General features: G+C 47.8%; 2 protein-coding genes across 4 annotated transcripts in view; one reads left to right on the top strand and one right to left on the bottom strand.

The window, feature by feature from the left end:
• The window catches only part of ZNRF1 (zinc and ring finger 1), a 50,220-nt gene extending 49,495 nt beyond the window's left edge, over positions 1 to 725 (bottom strand). For both annotated transcript variants that reach the window (XR_014225766.1, XM_082269616.1), the window contains exon 1: positions 344 to 725. Coding sequence is in view for 1 of the 2 variants with exons in the window: in XM_082269616.1 (XP_082125742.1) it covers positions 344 to 608 (265 nt within the window). In the remaining variant the exon portion in view is untranslated. The remainder of the gene's footprint in view (positions 1 to 343) is intronic.
• A 2,195-nt stretch (positions 726 to 2,920) lies between these two features.
• WDR59 (WD repeat domain 59) overlaps positions 2,921 to 17,610 on the top strand; it is an 85,660-nt gene continuing 70,970 nt past the window's right edge. For both annotated transcript variants that reach the window (XM_082269600.1, XM_082269599.1), the window contains exons 1-2: positions 2,921 to 3,027; positions 11,597 to 11,646. In XM_082269600.1, the coding sequence (XP_082125726.1) occupies positions 2,974 to 3,027; positions 11,597 to 11,646 (104 nt within the window). In that variant the 5' untranslated portion in view covers positions 2,921 to 2,973. The remainder of the gene's footprint in view (positions 3,028 to 11,596; positions 11,647 to 17,610) is intronic.

The following is a 17,610-nucleotide window of genomic DNA, read 5'->3' as shown; positions in this document are numbered from 1 at the left end:
GTGGGGGGTATATAGGTATATAGGGGTACTTACCGCTGTGGGCGGCGATGAGTCTCGGGGCGATGTGCAGGGGGTAGGTGGGGGTATATAGGTAGGTAGATGGGGGTATATAGGTAGGTGGGGGGTATATAGATGGGGGTATATAGGGGTACTTACCGCTGTGGGCGGCGATGAGTCTCGGGGCGATGTGCAGGGGGTAGGTTGGTGTGGTATATAGGTAGGTAGGGGGTAGGTATATAGGTAGGGGTATGTATATAGATGGGGGTATATAGGTAGGTAGGGGGTGGGGGTAGGTGGGGTATATGGGTAGGTGGGGGGTATATAGGTATATAGGGGTACTTACCGCTGTGGGCGGCGATGAGTCTCGGGGCGATGTGCAGGGGGTAGCGGCTGTCGGTGTCCCCGGAGCTCCCCCCTCCTCGGTCGGGTTCGGTTCGGTAGAGGTTCCCGGTGTTGGGGGGATGGTGAGGTTCCAGGCCGGACACGGAGGAGACGGAGCGGCTGCGGAGCCCCATGGCGCTGTAGTGAGAGGCGGGGGGGACGGCCGAGTCATCGGAAGAGACTCCGGGGAACGGAGCCCGGGAGCGGGAGCTCTGCTTGGCCCCCATTACTGAGCGGATGTCATCACTGAGCGCGGCCCGCCCGGGGGGGGACCCGACTACCGACCGCCACCGCCCGGCCTCTCCTCTCCTCCGCCGCTTGTTGCTGGGCTGGAACAATGGAGGAGGGAACCGCGCCTGCGCGACTCCGGGAAACAGACGCTCGGCTACGCCCCCTCCGCCGGAGACCCGAGCCGCGACCCCTCCTACTTCCCCGCCCACTCCATGTTACAGCTACACGTTGCTCCTCCCTTACTCCGCCCTGAGAGGATTGACAGCCGCAGAGACCCCGCCTTTACCACGCCCCCATATATGGGAACTTAAGCATTAACCCCTTCACTCCCTCCTCCTCAGAATTAGATTATTACTCATGGAGACATGTTATAGTTAAAGGGTAACTCCACATTTGTGGGGAAAAAAAAAGCAAATAAAGAAAAAACAATATAGCGTATACAATTGTGACACAAATCATATTGCAATTGAATGTTATTAAAAAATTCCCTTTCATTTTCTATCTGCAGCTGTTGTAATTTTCTGAAAATGCAATATGGCCGCCTGGAGCTGTTCTGCACACAGAATGTACACTGACCACACCCCCAGAAACATAATTTCCTGCTTGTGTGATTGGCTCACCAATTTTCCCACAAGTCTGTACTAAGATACAAGTCAGATTTCTGGCATCCCCTGCAACACAAATGTCATTTTTGGGGAGATCCTCCCAATAGGAACACGGCTAAAGGGTTGCAGGCCCAGCAGATTTTCTTATTAGAGCCCTGCAGCTGCCACAGCTGATAATTATGAAACCACTCCCTGATTTACATACCTCCTGAAGCCTCACTGGAATACTCCCAGGATAATGCTAAGACGTTTCTAAGTGAGGCCTAGTCATTACTGCTCACCTCCTCCATCACAGGAGGGCGCTCTTTCTCTGATTCATCCCCTCACATGCTCCTTCCCTTCCCTGATGCAGCAGTTCTGAGCTCAGAGTCTGAGAGATCGCTCCTGGGATGGTGGAGGGGAGCAGTAATGACTAGGCCTCACTTAGCAACATCCTAGGAGTATTCCAGTCAGGCTTCAGGGGGAATGTAAATGGCCTACACCTATAGCAAGAACATTATCCAACTTTAGCCAGAGCTGCACAGTTTATTTTTATCTACTGACCCCCCCCCCCCCCCCCGAAGTGTAACCCATTAAATATTGACCCTGCTATAGGTGTATGTATGTCATCTATGTACCTCGTGAAGCCCGACTGGAATACTCCCAGAGATGGCCTCATCCCATTCTGCCTTGTTGCTAGGATGTTGCTAAGTGAGGCCTAGTCATTACTGCTCACCTCCACCATCACAGGAGCGAGTTATTTCTCAGATTCATCCCCTCACATGCTCCTTCTCTCCCCTGATGCAGTAGCTCTGAGCTCAGAGTCTGAGAGATCGCTCCTGGGATGGTGGAGGGGAGCAGCAATGACTAGGCCTCACATAGCAACCTTCCTAGCAACAAGGCAGGATGGGGAGATACCATTTCCGGGTGGTTTTTAGCCAGGCTTTATGAGGTACATAGAATGATAGCCTAGGCCAGTGATGGCGAACCATGGCACCCCAGATGTTTTGGAACTACATTTCCCATGATGCTCCACTACACTGCAGAGTACATATGAGCATCATGGGAAATGTAGTTCCAAATGCCAAGGTTCGCAATCACTGGCCTACACCTATAGCAAGGGCATTATTTATTGGGCAATACATCTTAGCAACGTCCTAGCAACAAGGCAGGATAGGATGAGGCCATCTCTGGGGGGGGGGGGGGGGTCAGTCAGGCTTCAGGAGGTATATAAATGGCCTACACCTATAGCAAGGGCATTATTTAACTTTAATCAGAGCTGCACAGTTTTTTTTTTTTTTTGAATCTATTGACCCCCCCCTGACCTGCATTGGCAGTTTATTTGTTAAAGGTGAACTATCCCTTTAAGGAAGTGACTTCATCAGCAGCCACAGCCTGCAAACCAATCACTGCCGCCAGCAAAACTACTTTTATTGTAAAAAAAAAAAAAAAGTACACATCAATTCAGACAGGAAATGACGACATTGAACAAATCCTTTATTTCTATGTAATAAGCTGTCTTCTGTATCTCAGATTGGTCCAGGTAACAAAATGGCTGCTGGTGTTGTCAGGGTGACAGGTTCTCTCTCATTAGCTTATACACTTGTATTGCTCTCCAGCGGCCTCAGGCGGTTATGAGCGGTATTACACCTTCAGAGCACCAAGCAGAGGGGCTTTCCCAGCATGCCGCTAGCGCGTGACGGAGTTTTCATGCGACCCGAGCGTGCTGACGTCAGACGTTGTTTGTTGTTGCTGGGTGGCCGCTGGGAGGGCAAAGATGGCGGCCCACTGGAGCAGTGAGAACGTGGTGGTGGAGTTTCGCGATTCGCAGGTCAGTGACAGCCGTGAGGAGGAGGGGACGGCCGAGAGAGGGGTGACCGAGGGGCTGGGCAGCTGAGCTGGGAGATGTCACGGGCCGCAGGGGCTGGGGGAGGTGTGCGCATGCCCAGTGCTGTCAGTGAGTCTGGGGCATGGGAGGGTGTGTGGAGTAAGAGGACCACAAGTCCCGTGCCAGCAGACTGGCCCCCCTCCCCCCAGGAGAGGCCCTGTCATAGCAGACTAGGGCATCCAGGGGAGGTCCCGTGCCAGCAGACTGGGGCCCTCAAAAGAGACCATGTTATAGCAGAGTGGGGCCCCCAGGAGAGGGTCCCGTGCCAGCAGAGTGGGGGTCCTGTGCCAGCAGAGTGGGGCCCCCAGGAGAGGGTCCCCTGTCAGCAGAGTTGGGCCCCCAGGAGAGGGTCCCGTGCCAGCAGAGTGGGGCCCCCAGGGGGGGTCCCGTGCCAGCAGAGTGGGGCCCCCAGGGGGGGGGGGATCCCGTGCCAGAAGAGTGGGGCCCCCAGAGGGGGGTCCTGTGCCAGCAGAGTGGGGCCCCCAGGGGGGGGGTCCCGTGCCAGCAGAGTGGGGCCCCCAGGGGGAGGTCCCGTGCCAGCAGAGTGGGGCCCCCAGGGGGGGGGGGTCCCGTGCCAGCAGACTGCCCCCCCTCCCCCATGGCGAGATTCTGTGCTAGCAGACGGCCCCCCCTCCCCCCTGGGAGTGGTCCTGTGCCAGCAGACAGGGTCCTCCACTCCAGAACCAAAGAGGGGTCCCAAAGACAGGAGCGGGGGCTTCCAATCAGACAAGAGAGCCCTGGATCTGCACAGGGGACCAGAACTAGATCTTGTCCCTAAGAACCAAAGAGGGTTCCCAAAGCTAGGAGTGGGGGTCCAGAATGAAACAGGGGTCCCTAGATGTGTATATATATATATATATATATAATGGGCATGTGGTTCAGACAGGAACCCAGACCCAGACCTTGTCTCTCAGGGACAAAGGGGAGTCCAGGGACAGAGTTTCCTAGATCTATACCGGGGTATGTGGATTAGACAGGGGCCCATAACTAGACCCTTTTCCTAACGACCAAGGAGGGGCCCCAAAGCCAGGGGGAGGGTCCCAGAGTCCTAAAGGGATCTCTAAATCTACACAGAACCCAGAATTAGACCTTGTCTCAGGACAACCAGAGAGGTGGTCTCAGGACCAGAGAGAGAGACCCCAAAACCTGGGGTGGGAGCCAGAATCAGACAAGGATCCCTCGATCTCCACATAGGGTGTTCAGATCACACAGGGGTCAAGAACCTAGGCCTTGTCCCTCAGAACCAAAGAAAGGCCCCAAAGCCAGGTGTGCGGGCCCAGAGTCACAGGGATCTCTAGATCTACAAAGGGGTGTTTTGGATCAGACAGGGGCCCAAAATCTAGACTTTTTTCCTCAGAGCCAAAGAGGGGTCCAAAGACAGGAGCAGGCGGCCGGAATCGGACAGGGAGTCCCTAGTTCTATACATGGGGGGCCAGAACTAGACCTTGTCCCTCAGGATCAAAGAGGGTCCCAAAGCCGGGAACGAGGGCTCGGAATCAGGCAAGGAACTCCTAGATCTGCACAGGGGCAACAAGAGTCAGGAGTCAGATCATGTCCCTCAGAACCAAAGAGAGATCCTGGATTTAGGCAGCCATTGATGATCCACAGAAGTACCCAGAATCAGTCTTTGGGCCCAATATTATAGAAGAGATGTACAGTAAATGTCCGCAATAAAGGTCTTCTGTCATTAACGTGTCCAATATTGGATACACACCCCCCGAAACCAAATGTACCCCCAAAACTAGTTCAGTCCACCCCCCCCCTCGAGGCACAGTAGCACTCCATATTCTGGCAATGTCCCAGAATCTGGGAGTTGCCTGTGAATCAGTACCTCTGAACCAGAGCGGCACCCTAGAGTCAGTAAATGTCCACCAGAAGCAGAAAGGCACCCAGTCATGAGTGACCACAAAAGGGACCCATAATTAGTTTGTGGGCTCAAAGCCTTGGAGGAACTGCGCAATTTCAACCTAGAGGCACCCTCAAACAGTATGACTCAGAACCAGAGATTCCCCAGAATTGGCTCAGAGTTCCCCAGATGCAGACCAGCAGCTTACGATTTGATCATTGTCCCTCAGAATCACTTAGGGGACCCTTAATAAGCATACTTCAGAATCAGGGGCATCCTAGAATAAGACAGTGACCCCCAAAAAACCCATGGAATTATACAGTGTTCCACAAAACCAGGAAGGCACTCGAGAATGAGACAATCTCCCCCAATACTAGAGGCACCCTAGAATCAGTCAGTCTCTCAAAACCAGAGAGACACCATAAAATGAGACAGTGTCCCCCAGAACCAGAAATGTCCACATGATCCAGAGAGACACCTTTAGAATGTGACACCGGTCTCCAGAGGCAGGGAGACACCCTAGAAATAGACTGGGTACCCAAGAACCAGAAGTGTTCTCCAAATCCAGGGAAACACCTTAGACTAAGATAGCATCCACCAAAAGCAGAGAGACACCCTAGAAAGGTGACATCCCCCAAAATTAGAGAGGCACCCTAGAATGAGACCGTGTTCCCCATAAGTAGAGGCACCCTAGAATGAGACCGTGTTCCCCCATAAGTAGAGGCACCCTAGAATGAGACCGTGTTCCCCCATAAGTAGAGGCACCCTAGAATGAGACAGTGCTCCCCATAAGTAGAGGCACCCTAGAAGTAGACACTCTCCACCAGTGGTAGAGAGGCACCCTAGAACGGCTATGTCCCCCCCCCCCCCTCAAGAATGATGGTCCCTCAAAGTAGAGGCACTCTAGAATTGCAGTCTACCCCTCCAAAAGTAGTCACTCTAGAATAATGGTGTCCCCCCCCCCCCACATAAGTAGAGGAACCCTAGAATGAGACTGTGTTCCCGATAAGTAGAGGAACATTTGAATGAGACAGTGTTCCCCATAAGTAGAGGAACCCTAGAATGAGACAGTGCTCCCCATAAGAAGAGGAACCCTAGAATGAGACAGTGCTCCCCATAAGTAGAGGAACCCTAGAATGAGACAGTGTTCCCCATAAGAAGAGGAACCCTAGAATGAGACAGTGTTCCCCATAAGTAGAGGAACCCTAGAATGAGACAGTGTTCCCCATAAGTAGAGGCACCCTAGAATGAGACAGTGTTCCCCATAAGTAGAGGAACCCTAGAATGAGACAGTGTTCCCCATAAGTAGAGGAACCCTAGAACGAGACAGTGCTCCCCATGAGTAGAGGAACGTTAGAATGAGACAGTGCTCCCCATAAGTAGAGGAACATTAGAATGAGACAGTGCTCCCCATAAGTAGAGGAACATTAGAATGAGACAGTGCTCCCCATAAGTAGAGGAACCCTAGAATGAGACAGTGTTCCCCATAAGTAGAGGAACCCTAGAATGAGACAGTGTTCCCCATAAGTAGAGGAACCCTAGAATGAGACAGTGTTCCCCATAAGTAGAGGAACCCTAGAATGAGACAGTGCTCCCCATAAGTAGAGGAACCCTAGAATGAGACAGTGTTCCCGATAAGTAGAGGAACATTTGAATGAGACAGTGTTCCCCATAAGTAGAGGAACCCTAGAATGAGACAGTGCTCCCCATAAGAAGAGGAACCCTAGAATGAGACAGTGCTCCCCATAAGTAGAGGAACCCTAGAATGAGACAGTGTTCCCCATAAGAAGAGGAACCCTAGAATGAGACAGTGTTCCCCATAAGTAGAGGAACCCTAGAATGAGACAGTGTTCCCCATAAGTAGAGGCACCCTAGAATGAGACAGTGTTCCCCATAAGTAGAGGAACCCTAGAATGAGACAGTGTTCCCCATAAGTAGAGGAACCCTAGAACGAGACAGTGCTCCCCATGAGTAGAGGAACGTTAGAATGAGACAGTGTTCCCCATAAGTAGAGGAACATTAGAATGAGACAGTGCTCCCCATAAGTAGAGGAACATTAGAATGAGACAGTGCTCCCCATAAGTAGAGGAACCCTAGAATGAGACAGTGTTCCCCATAAGTAGAGGAACCCTAGAATGAGACAGTGTTCCCCATAAGTAGAGGAACCCTAGAATGAGACAGTGTTCCCCATAAGTAGAGGAACCCTAGAATGAGACAGTGTTCCCCATAAGTAGAGGAACCCTAGAATGAGACAGTGTTCCCCATAAGTAGAGGCACCCTAGAATGAGACAGTGTTCCCCATAAGTAGAGGCACCCTAGAATGAGACAGTGTTCCCCATAAGTAGAGGCACCCTAGAAGTAGACACTCTGCACCAGTGGTAGAGAGGCACCCTAGAACGGCTATGTCCCCCCCCCCCCCTCAAGAATGATGGTCCCTCAAAGTAGAGGCACTCTAGAATTGCAGTCTACCCCTCCAAAAGTAGTCGCTCTAGAATAATGGTGTCCCCCCCCCCCCCCACATAAGTAGAGGAACCCTAGAATGAGACTGTGTTCCCGATAAGTAGAGGAACATTTGAATGAGACAGTGTTCCCCATAAGTAGAGGAACCCTAGAATGAGACAGTGCTCCCCATAAGAAGAGGAACCCTAGAATGAGACAGTGCTCCCCATAAGTAGAGGAACCCTAGAATGAGACAGTGTTCCCCATAAGTAGAGGAACCCTAGAATGAGACAGTGTTCCCCATAAGTAGAGGAACCCTAGAATGAGACAGTGTTCCCCATAAGTAGAGGCACCCTAGAATGAGACAGTGTTCCCCATAAGTAGAGGAACCCTAGAATGAGACAGTGTTCCCCATAAGTAGAGGAACCCTAGAATGAGACAGTGTTCCCCATAAGTAGAGGAACCCTAGAACGAGACAGTGCTCCCCATGAGTAGAGGAACGTTAGAATGAGACAGTGCTCCCCATAAGTAGAGGAACATTAGAATGAGACAGTGCTCCCCATAAGTAGAGGAACATTAGAATGAGACAGTGCTCCCCATAAGTAGAGGAACCCTAGAATGAGACAGTGTTCCCCATAAGTAGAGGAACCCTAGAATGAGACAGTGTTCCCCATAAGTAGAGGAACCCTAGAATGAGACAGTGCTCCCCATAAGTAGAGGAACCCTAGAATGAGACAGTGCTCCCCATAAGTAGAGGAACCCTAGAATGAGACAGTGTTCCCGATAAGTAGAGGAACATTTGAATGAGACAGTGTTCCCCATAAGTAGAGGAACCCTAGAATGAGACAGTGCTCCCCATAAGAAGAGGAACCCTAGAATGAGACAGTGCTCCCCATAAGTAGAGGAACCCTAGAATGAGACAGTGTTCCCCATAAGAAGAGGAACCCTAGAATGAGACAGTGTTCCCCATAAGTAGAGGAACCCTAGAATGAGACAGTGTTCCCCATAAGTAGAGGCACCCTAGAATGAGACAGTGTTCCCCATAAGTAGAGGAACCCTAGAATGAGACAGTGTTCCCCATAAGTAGAGGAACCCTAGAATGAGACAGTGTTCCCCATAAGTAGAGGAACCCTAGAATGAGACAGTGCTCCCCATAAGTAGAGGAACCCTAGAATGAGACAGTGCTCCCCATAAGTAGAGGAACCCTAGAATGAGACAGTGCTCCCCATAAGTAGAGGAACCCTAGAATGAGACAGTGTTCCCGATAAGTAGAGGAACATTTGAATGAGACAGTGTTCCCCATAAGTAGAGGAACCCTAGAATGAGACAGTGCTCCCCATAAGAAGAGGAACCCTAGAATGAGACAGTGCTCCCCATAAGTAGAGGAACCCTAGAATGAGACAGTGTTCCCCATAAGAAGAGGAACCCTAGAATGAGACAGTGTTCCCCATAAGTAGAGGAACCCTAGAATGAGACAGTGTTCCCCATAAGTAGAGGCACCCTAGAATGAGACAGTGTTCCCCATAAGTAGAGGAACCCTAGAACGAGACAGTGCTCCCCATGAGTAGAGGAACGTTAGAATGAGACAGTGTTCCCCATAAGTAGAGGAACATTAGAATGAGACAGTGTTCCCCATAAGTAGAGGAACATTAGAATGAGACAGTGCTCCCCATAAGTAGAGGAACATTAGAATGAGACAGTGCTCCCCATAAGTAGAGGAACCCTAGAATGAGACAGTGTTCCCCATAAGTAGAGGAACCCTAGAATGAGACAGTGTTCCCCATAAGTAGAGGAACCCTAGAATGAGACAGTGCTCCCCATAAGTAGAGGAACCCTAGAATGAGACAGTGTTCCCCATAAGTAGAGGAACCCTAGAATGAGACAGTGTTCCCCATAAGTAGAGGCACCCTAGAATGAGACAGTGTTCCCCATAAGTAGAGGCACCCTAGAATGAGACAGTGTTCCCCATAAGTAGAGGCACCCTAGAATGAGACAGTGTTCCCCATAAGTAGAGGCACCCTAGAATGAGACAGTGTTCCCCATAAGTAGAGGCACCCTAGAATGAGACAGTCCCTTAAAAGGAGGGAGGGAGTGATCGTCCTTCTGAACCAAAGGTAATGAACTGGATTGTGTTAAACATTTCTGTCCCTGGGATCCGTTCTACAAGTCCGGGTAACATTCAGGTTGATAATGAAAATCTACCCTTTGACCCGATGTAAGACGAGTTCTGTTCATCTCATACCACAAAATTGTATTGGATCCTCAAACCAAACAATAAATGGGATTGTGTAGGCAAAAGGTATATTTATAGATAAAACATTTTATTAATAGATTGATTAAAATCAGAACTTGATACAAAAAGTAGACAAACAGTCAAATCATTCATGATATTTGTTGCACATAATTAACACACGGCTACAAAATCCACATTGGTTAACATTACTAGGTGAAGAGATGGCGATTCCCGATGTTACCTGTGTTTCCCCGAAAGTAGGACTGGGTCTTATATTCATTTTGGCTAAAAAAAAAACACACTAGGGCTCATTTTCTGGGGATGTCTTAATTACGGTGTGTACAATGATGATCTTAAAGGGATTGTAACCCTAAAATAAACAAATAAATACCCTGATCCTTAAGGCTCCGTTCACATGTAGGCGTTTTGGGGCGTTTTTGGGGCGTTTTTCTGCTCTAGGATCAGCTCTCAAAACGCCCAACAAGACAAATCCTATTCATTTCAATGGCCCCTGTTCACATCTGAGCGTTTTGACGCTGTATACAAAACGCCCAACGCTCAAAAAAGTACATGAGCTTCTTTTTGGGCAGATTACAGGCGTTTTCCATTGATCTCTATTCAATCTAAAAACGCCTGCACAAAAATCGCGGTAAAAAACGCCGCAAAAATCGCGGTAAAATCGCGGTAAAGAACGCGCGAAAAACGCTACGCTCAGGTGTGAATGTAGCCTAAAGCATGACAGACAGCACAATTCTGGTGCTGTGTCGTTTAGCCCTCTCTATGTTTTAAAAACCTGTTAAAAAAAGTTCTCTCCCTGTCAGCTCAGTAGTCAGCATTCTGACATTCTGACATCCCAAAAATAAACTTTGGATAAAGTCATTGTAAAATGATGTAATGGATTTTGTAAAATGATTATGTATTGTGCAGTGTGCCTCCTTTTTGTAACTTTATTGTAGAAAATACCTTATTTACAGCGCTGCTGGGCGCTCACGTGACCCTCCGGAGCTCTGGTTTCCCTCTCCGAATACTGCAGAGGGAGGGGCTGAGAGCAAGGATTTTACTAGGGCTTATTTTCGGGGTAGGGCTTATATTGCAGCCATCCCTGAAAATCATGCTAGGTCTTATTTTTGGGGTAGGGCTTATTTTCAGGGAAACACGGTAGTATTTAGACATCCATGCTGAAAAGCGACCAAGGATGTGACTGAACAGAGGGATTCCAAATAAATACTAACATCGGGAATCACCATCTCTTCACCTAGTAGTGTTAACCAATGTGGCTTTTGTAGCCGTGTGTTAAAGCGGAGTTCCACCCAAAAGTGGAACTTCCGCTTTAGGTAGTCCTAACCCCCTGACATGCGGGTACCTAGTTTTGACAGGTACCCGCTCCCACTTGCACTCGCATCACCGTGGCGCTCTGAGCGGAAGTTCTCCTCTCCCCCTCCCTCTCTGCAATCTTCTGGGACATGTCAGAGGTCTCAGAAGATTGTCGGCCAATCAAGACGCGCAGCACAACTCGCGCATGCGCAGTGCGTACCCGGCTTTGAAGCCAAAAGCTGTCACAGCCGGGTGCCCACACCAGTGATGCCGGCGCCGCCCAGACCAGAGGGAGAGGATCGAGGCTTCGGGCGGCTGCATCGCTGGACCGTGGGACAGGTGAGTAAGTATTAAAAGTCAGAAGATATACTTTTTGTAGCTGCTGGCTTTTAATAAACACAGAAAAGGCTGGAACTCCGCTTTAATTATGTGCAACAATATCATGAATGATTTGACTGTTTGTCTACTTTTTGTATCAAGTTCTGAATTTAATCAATCTATTAATAAAATGTTTTATCTATAAATATACCTTTTGCCTACACAATCCCATTTATTGTTTGGTTTGAGGATCCAATAGAAATTTGTGGTTGAATATGTTGGGGATGGTGACAATCATACTGGTTTAGGCTGTTCCTAGAGACAAAGGACATTCAGAGTTCTGTTCTTCTCTTTACCTCCAGGCAACAGCAATGTCTGTGGACTGCCAAGGGCAGCTCGCCGTGCTTTCCAGGTGAGTCTCTCTTCTCTTTGTATTCAATAACCTGTTTTGCTACCAGTTTGTCTTTCTCCTGTTTACAGATTTGGATGGATTTGACTAACAAATTAAAGAACCGTTCCAGGCGTTGGCAATGTTATACATAGTGACCGTATATACTCGGGTATAAGCCAAGTTTTTCAGCATGTTTTTCATGCTGAAAATGCCCCCCTCGGCTTATACTTGAGTCACTGGCTAGAGTGTCTTTTTAAAAATGGCGCCGCTCGGCGCCGACGTGTCACTGCGCATGTGCCGCATGCCTGGAAATAGCCGAACTTGTTCGGCCTTTCCCCAGCATCGGCGACGCATTTGCGGTGATGTATTGGCGGCGCCGGGTGGCGCGATTTTTAAATCGAAGACGCCTCACCGACAGGTAAGTGAGACTCCTCCGCAGCCCCTGCATTTCCTCATGCAGTGCTGTGGGCATGGTACAGGACATTCTCCTGTACCATGCCCGCAGCACTGCATCTCCTGTGCCATGCCTGTACATACTGTGCCATGCCTGTACTTACTGTGCCATGCCTGTACTTACTGTGCCATGCCTGTACTTACTGTGCCATGCCTGTACCATCACCTGTGCCATGCCTGTACCATCACCTGTGCCATGCCTATACCATCACCTGTGCCATGCCTATACCATCACCTGTGCCATGCCTATACCATCGCCTGTGCCATGACCTGTGCCATGCCTGTACCATGACCTGTGCCATCCCTATACCCTCACCTGTGCCCTGACCTGTGCCATGCCTGTACTATGACCTGCGCCATCTCCTATACCATGCCCACAGCCCCTGTTTTGTGTCTCGTAGTGGTCCAGTTGGGTCCAGTAGCTGCTGCATTTCCCACCCTAGGCTTATACTCGAGTCAATAAGTTTTCCCACTTTTTTGGTGGTAAAATTAGGGGTCTCGGTTTATATTCGGGTCGGCTTATACTCGAGTATATACGGTACATTGATCCGGCTCGGACCAATGTAACTTATGTATATACAATACCGGGCCAATGCCTCTAGAAATCACTCTGGTGCGCTGATTCAATAATAAAGCTGCTTCCAAATTCCAATAACTTAATTGGACAGTGAATGAATGTAATAAATAGGTCTGGTGCACTAAATACAATAAATTATCCTAGTGTACAAATATTGATCATAAATGTGCGTTTACAAACACAGTGATATGTGTACAAACGTGAATATGCAACGTGACAATTCTCAAAGTTCATGTGATACTGTATAACAGGGGTCTCCAAACTGCGGCCCGAGGGCCAGATGTGGCCCTTTGCTAGCCTTTATCTGGCCCTTGCGGCACTATTCCGCCCACCGACACCAACAAAGGGGGCACTATTTCTTCCACCGATACCAATATTGGGATACTATTCCTCCTACTAATAGGGGCACTACTCCTCCTCCTATTGACCATCAATCCTGAGGCCATATTTATTCTCACTAATGCTGGGCCCAGGACATTTTCTGCCCCCACTGGTCACAATCCGGCCCTTCTAAAGTGTGAAGGACAATAAACTGGCCATTTGTTTGAAAAGTTTGGAGACCCCTGCTGTATAACTTCAAAGTAAATATGAAAAACGTGATATAATCAGAAATAAAAGTCCATTTATCCACGTGACCGGGGCATATACTCATTAAAATATATGTGAATAAACGTGATGATGATTCAATGACAAAAATCCATTTATCCACATGGTTGGTGCAAAATCCCAGCACCTTGCAAGTTATATTCTTACCAGATGGATCTGGTTAAAGTGCAAATAGCTCCACTAAAGTGACCTCCTATGATGTGACAGTGATCTGCGCTCCACTGCACATGGGTGAAACATGTCCTCAATTAAGCCTCTTACCAAATGGGAATAGGTAGGTAGTGAGCGTATATGGATCTCTTCACAGATAATAACACCTGCATAGGTAGAAACTTGAAGGGTTAAATGGGCAATCTTGTACTTCCTCCGTTCTCCTGAAGGCGGCATGCAGATGTAGATACTCCTTTGGTCTCCACTTGGTGGAAGAAAGACATAAGAAGTCCAGTTTGCAGTTTGGGAGAAGCCATGTGGGGGACACAGCAAACATGTGGAAGAAGGAGCTCTGCTCAGAGGAGACCAAAATTCAACTTTTTGGCTTAAAAGCAAAACGCTATGTGTGGGGGAAAACTAACACTGCACATCACCCTGAACTCACCATCCCCACTGTGAAACATGGTGGTGGCAGCATCATATTGTGGGGGTGCTTTTCCCCAGCAGGGACAGGGAAGCTGGTCAGAGTTGATGGGAAGATGGATGAAGCCAAATACAGGACAATCTTAGAAGAAAAGACTTGAGACTGGGGCGGAGGTTCACCTTCCAGCAGGACAACGACCCGAAACATCCAGCCAGAGCTACAATGGAATGGTTTACATCACGTGTGTCAAACACAAGGCCCGCGGGCCGAATCCGGCCCCCTGGGCCATTTTATGTGGCCCTCGCACATCTCCTGCAGCTGCAGGAGAGCTCTAGCCCTCCTCCAGACCCTGTGCTTTCTGCTTTCCAGCAATGCCTCTAGCTTCTTCCTAGCAGCAGCACAAGGTAAGGGTGGTGCACTGTAATGCAAGGGAGGGTGGGGGACTCAACTTATGATGGTGGGGAGGCTCCTGATGTCTTATGTATGGGTAAGCAATGCTCTGGACATTAGGTTCACAGATACAACTCGCCCTTTTGGGGGCAATCGTATTGCTGATGCGGCCCTCTAATAAATTGAGTTTGACACCCCTGGTTTACATCAAAGCATATTCATGTGTTAGAATGGTCCAGTCACAGTCCAGACCTAAATCACATTGAGAATCTGTGGCAAGACTTGAAAATTGCTGTTCACAGACGCTCTCCATCCAATCTGACAGAGATGAGATATTCTGCAAAGAAGAATGGGCAGAAATGTCCTCTCTAGATGTGCAAAGCTGGTAGAGACATCCCCAAAAAGACTCACAGCTGTAATTGCAGGGAAAGGCGCTTCTACAAAGTATTGACTCCGGGGGGTGAATACAAATGCAGCCACTCTTTTCACAGATTTATTTGTATAATTTATAATTTTCCTTCCACTTCACAATTATGGACACTTTGTGTCGGTCTATCACATAAAATCCCAATAAAATACATTTACGTTTTTGGTTGTAACATGAGAAAATGTGGGAAATTTCAGGGGGTGTGAATACTTTTTCAAGGCACTGTATGAAACACAATTGGACAAGAAAGGTTTTACATAAATGAATAAAAGCTGATCATCTCTGTCATTTTTACTGGACAGATTTGTTCTGGCGGTAGTTGGAAAATAACGGACTTACTGGCCAGATCACTGGGGAAAATCAAGGAAATGGGGTCTATAAAAAGAAAACGAATGCAGCCACCACATTATTCCAGTCTTTGATTTGTTGATAATTGCTTGGCCTGTCCGTGTGACGTTTTCAAACAGAATGACTTTTCATCTTTCTTCCACACTTCCCTCTCATTGCAGCGCCTTAGATTGTGCGTTTAGAAAGCAGCTTGGCAGGCAGATGCAGTTTATTTTCCAGGTCTGTGTGCGTTCATTAATGATTAGGAGCCGTCACTGATTGCTTATGGCAAGGCACTCCGTCTTTAAAGATTTTCCCTGCTGAGGCTCAGCTCTTTCCCTTGTTACCAGGCTGCACCCCAGACTGCGCCGTTCTAAAATCGCCGTGTCTGAAGAATAAATGGAATGAATGTAATACATTTAAAGTAAACGAAAACAAGCTGTGCTGAGTGATATACTATAAATAATGGGAATAAAGTATATATCAAATAAATGCGCATAAATGAAATACCAAAAATCCTTAGTCAATATAGAAGTGCATAAATAAATGCATGAATATAATAATCATCAGTGAAATCCAATAATTAAAGTATATCAAATAAATGTGCATAAATGACCATAAACGTAGTCAATAAATGTGAAAAAATTAAATATTACTAAATAAAGGTTGCGCTCAACTAAAAAAACACCTGTGCAAGATGAAGGCCTTAAATAAAGGCAAAAGTGCATAATGTAGTGCAACAAAAAATATTCAACAGACAAAATAAAAAAAGTGGATAATCATGTGCAATCAATAAGTCCTTAATAAATAGACTAAACATACAGTGCAAAATGGATCAATGATTACATTTTTTGAAAAAATAACAATATTTTTCACATTTCTTTTATATGAAATTCTCCAAAAAAAAATGTAAAAATCAAAATTTAAAAAAAAATTTTTTTACATATTTTTGGTAAAAAAAATTGCAATAAGCGCAAAAGTTATTGCGTTTACTACGGGAAAGATTTGTCATTTTTATTTATTTATTTTTTTTAAACTAGTAATGGCGGCGATCTGCGATTCTTCTTCTTCTTCTTCTTCTTCTTCTTCTTTTTTTTTCTTTTTTTTTTTTTTTTTGTGGGACTGCGACATTGCGGCGGACAGATCGGACCCCTGAATGACATTTTTTACACTTTTGGGGGTACCAGTGACATTACTACAGTAATCAGCGCTATACATATGCACTGTTACTGTAAAAAATGACACTGGCAGGGAAGGGGTTAACTTTATTAGTGATCAAGGGGTTAAGTGTGTCCCTGGGGGCGTGATTCTAACTGTCAAGAGGCGTGGCTTGTGATGTAACCACAGAGACATATGATCCTATATAGCAGGATCGTGTGATCTCTGCAGTTACTTCAGTAAGAATGACAGACAGTTGTGTTTACATCAGCCGCCTGCCTTTCTCCCTCTCCTGCGGGAGATCGCGAGTGACCGGCGGGCATCGGAGCCGCCGGTCACTCGCGCAGGAACGCGCCTCTGGCGGCGCGCCCTTGCCCCCTAGAGGATCGTGGGTGAGCGACGTACCGGTACGCCGCTTTGCCCAGGAGCGCCAGACTGCCGCAGTATATGTACTTGCAGCGGTCGGCAAGTGGGTAAATGAGATGTACACAAATGGTCAATTGTAATGGGGTGGATATAGTAACAAATTTATTAAGTATAAAATACATCAACAAATGTGCATGTGCCAATACAGACATAATTACAGTACACGATAAAGGACATGATGGTTGGTATACATGCTTCCGCATAGCAGTAATAACATTCAATGCTGAAATAGATGCATCTTTCTAACTCAATTCGTTTCATCATGAGTCAATCGCTCACTCTTCAGGAGTAGATGCGTACAAGTATATCTAAAAAAATACATAATATCAGTTTTTAATTGTATGAAAAATAATGGGCAATAAAGAATGGAAATTAGTGGAGAGCCCTATGTAGGGAAAAACCATACTTACAAATTGACTGAGCCGGTGTGCAAGAGGACAAAGCAAACGTCTGGTGGTGACCAAGTAGTCTGACCCGGGAGCTGAAGGAGGCGGGCCGAACACTCCCAACAGGGGACACACGGGGGGGGGGGGGCAGGTGTAACTGATGTGTGAATGAAGGTAACTCTTGACAAACCATATCCCTCGCTGGAACATAATGTATAATGTGTCCAGTAGCACCTTGCTACTACTACTACTGTGATTCAGCCGGGTGAACCCTTCATTATTGGGTGTGATGTAACCACAGAGACATATGATCCTACATAGCAGGATCGTATGATCTCTGATGTTACATCAGGGAGAATGACAGACGGCTTTGTTTACATCAGCCGGCTTCCTTTCTCCCTCTCCAGCGGGAGATCGCGAGCGACCGGCAGACATCGGAGCTGCTGGTCACTCGCGCGGGGATGTGCGGGAACGAGCGGGGGCAGGAGCGCGCCTCCGGCAGCGCGCGCGCGCCCCCTAGAGGCTCCTGGGCGAGCAATGTAGCCCTACATCAAATTTGCCCTGGAGGGGATGACTTCCGCCGTATATAGTAGTGCTGCGGTTGGCAAGTGGTTAAAGAGGAAGTCAACCCGCTTACAAAAATGTGAAAAAAAAACCCTGT

This window comes from Pelophylax lessonae, assembly GCF_965119305.1.
Source record: "Pelophylax lessonae genome assembly, chromosome: 10".
Classification (NCBI taxonomy): Eukaryota; Metazoa; Chordata; class Amphibia; order Anura; family Ranidae; genus Pelophylax; species Pelophylax lessonae.
Note: the sequence above shows the minus strand (reverse complement) of the source record. Positions and strands in the feature narration are given on the sequence as shown.